The sequence below is a fragment of the Colobus angolensis genome, unplaced genomic scaffold (genome assembly GCF_000951035.1).
Source record: "Colobus angolensis palliatus isolate OR3802 unplaced genomic scaffold, Cang.pa_1.0 Scaffold83, whole genome shotgun sequence".
Taxonomy (NCBI): Eukaryota; Metazoa; Chordata; class Mammalia; order Primates; family Cercopithecidae; genus Colobus; species Colobus angolensis.
Window position 1 is genome coordinate 1,560,733 of NW_012122154.1, and position 1,550 is coordinate 1,562,282.

The 1,550-nt window shown below is 48.9% G+C and overlaps 1 protein-coding gene across 1 annotated transcript in view; it reads left to right on the forward strand.

Annotated features, from left to right (window-relative positions):
- Positions 1–1,550, forward strand: part of ACLY (ATP citrate lyase) — a 59,952-nt gene that overhangs the window by 30,006 nt on the left and 28,396 nt on the right. The window contains exon 17 of the mRNA XM_011929940.1: positions 5–81. Within this exon, the coding sequence (XP_011785330.1) occupies positions 5–81 (77 nt within the window). The remainder of the gene's footprint in view (positions 1–4; positions 82–1,550) is intronic.

Genomic DNA, 1,550 nt, shown 5'->3' on the forward strand with positions numbered 1-1,550 from the left:
CCAGAAGTAGATGTGCTTATCAACTTTGCCTCTCTCCGCTCTGCCTATGACAGCACCATGGAGACTATGAACTATGTGCAGGTAGATCACTGGGTGGGCTCTAGGAGGTGGGGGTGGGGACCATGAACTATGCGTAGGTAGATCACTAGACTCTCGGGGGCGGAGGGTGGGGAAGCAGGAATGGCTCCTGTATGATGTCCTGTCACTGCTGCCTGGGACAAAGGGCTGAGAATTTGGGAATAGCCAGTGGTTTGGGTAGAAATGGTTGGAGACACGTGATCTTCAGAAGTCAGAATAGTGACCCAGGGCAGGTCAGTCTGGGCAGAGGCTGCTTACCTGGGCTTACAGAGAGGCTGCTCAGGCCTGGGACAGTGGCTCATGCCTGTAATCCTAGGACTTACAGGCATGAGGCAGGCAGAGGCAGGAAGATTGCCTGAAGCCAAGAGCTCAAGACCAGCCTAAGCAGTAAAGCGAGACCCATTCTCTACAAAAAGTTTAAAAATTAGTCCAGCCAGGCATGGTGACTCACACCTGTTAGTCTCAGCTACTCAGGAGGCTGAGGTAGGAGGATCGATGTATCACCCGGGAGTTCAATACTGCAGTTACCTATGATCATTCCGTGGCACTCCAGGCTGAGTGGCAGAGCAAGACCCTGTCTTTAAAAACATTAAATAAAGTAAAATAAAATATACACTGGGCATGGTGGCTTGTTCCTGTTATTCCAGCACTTTGGGAGGTCAAGGCAAGAAGACTGCTTGAGCCCAGGAGGCCAGTAAAGCAAGACCCTGTCCCTACAAAAAAAAAAAAAATTAGCTGGACATGGTGGCATGTGCTGGCTGAGGCAGGATGATCACTTGAGCCCGGGAGGTCAAGGCTACAGTGAGTTGTGATCACACCACTGCACTTCAGCCTAGGCAACAGAGTGAGACTCTAAATAAATAAATAAATAAATAAATAAGGCGGCTCAGGCTCCACCCCACCCCCACTATATCCTCTCTGTGCTATCCATAACTGGCTTGAAAACCGGGATTGACTGGATGCCGTGGCTTCTGTTTGTTGGAAGGCAGTGGTGGGGGATTGTTTGAGGCTAGGGGTTCAAGACCAACTTGAACAACACAGCAAGACCTTGTCTCTACTTAAAAAGGATTAGCCAGGCATGGTGACACTCACTAGTCCCAGCTACTAGGGAGGCTAAGGTAGGAGAATGGCTTGAACTCAGGTGGTTGAGGCTGCAGTGTGCTGTGATCATGCCCTTGCACTCCAGCCAGAGCAAGATCCAGATCCTGTCTCAAAAACAAAAAAACAAAAGCAAAAACAAATCAGGATTAAAGCACTTTATTTTATTTATTTATTTATTTTTTGAGACAGGGCCTCACTCTGTCACACAGCCTCCGCCTCCCAGGCTCGAGTGATTCTCGTGCCTCAGCCTTCCGAGTAGCTGGGATTACAGGCACACATGCCACTACACCTGGCTTTTTTTTTTTTTTTTTTTATAGAGATGGAGTTTCACCATGTTGGCCAGACTGGTCTCGAACTCCTGGCCTCAAGTG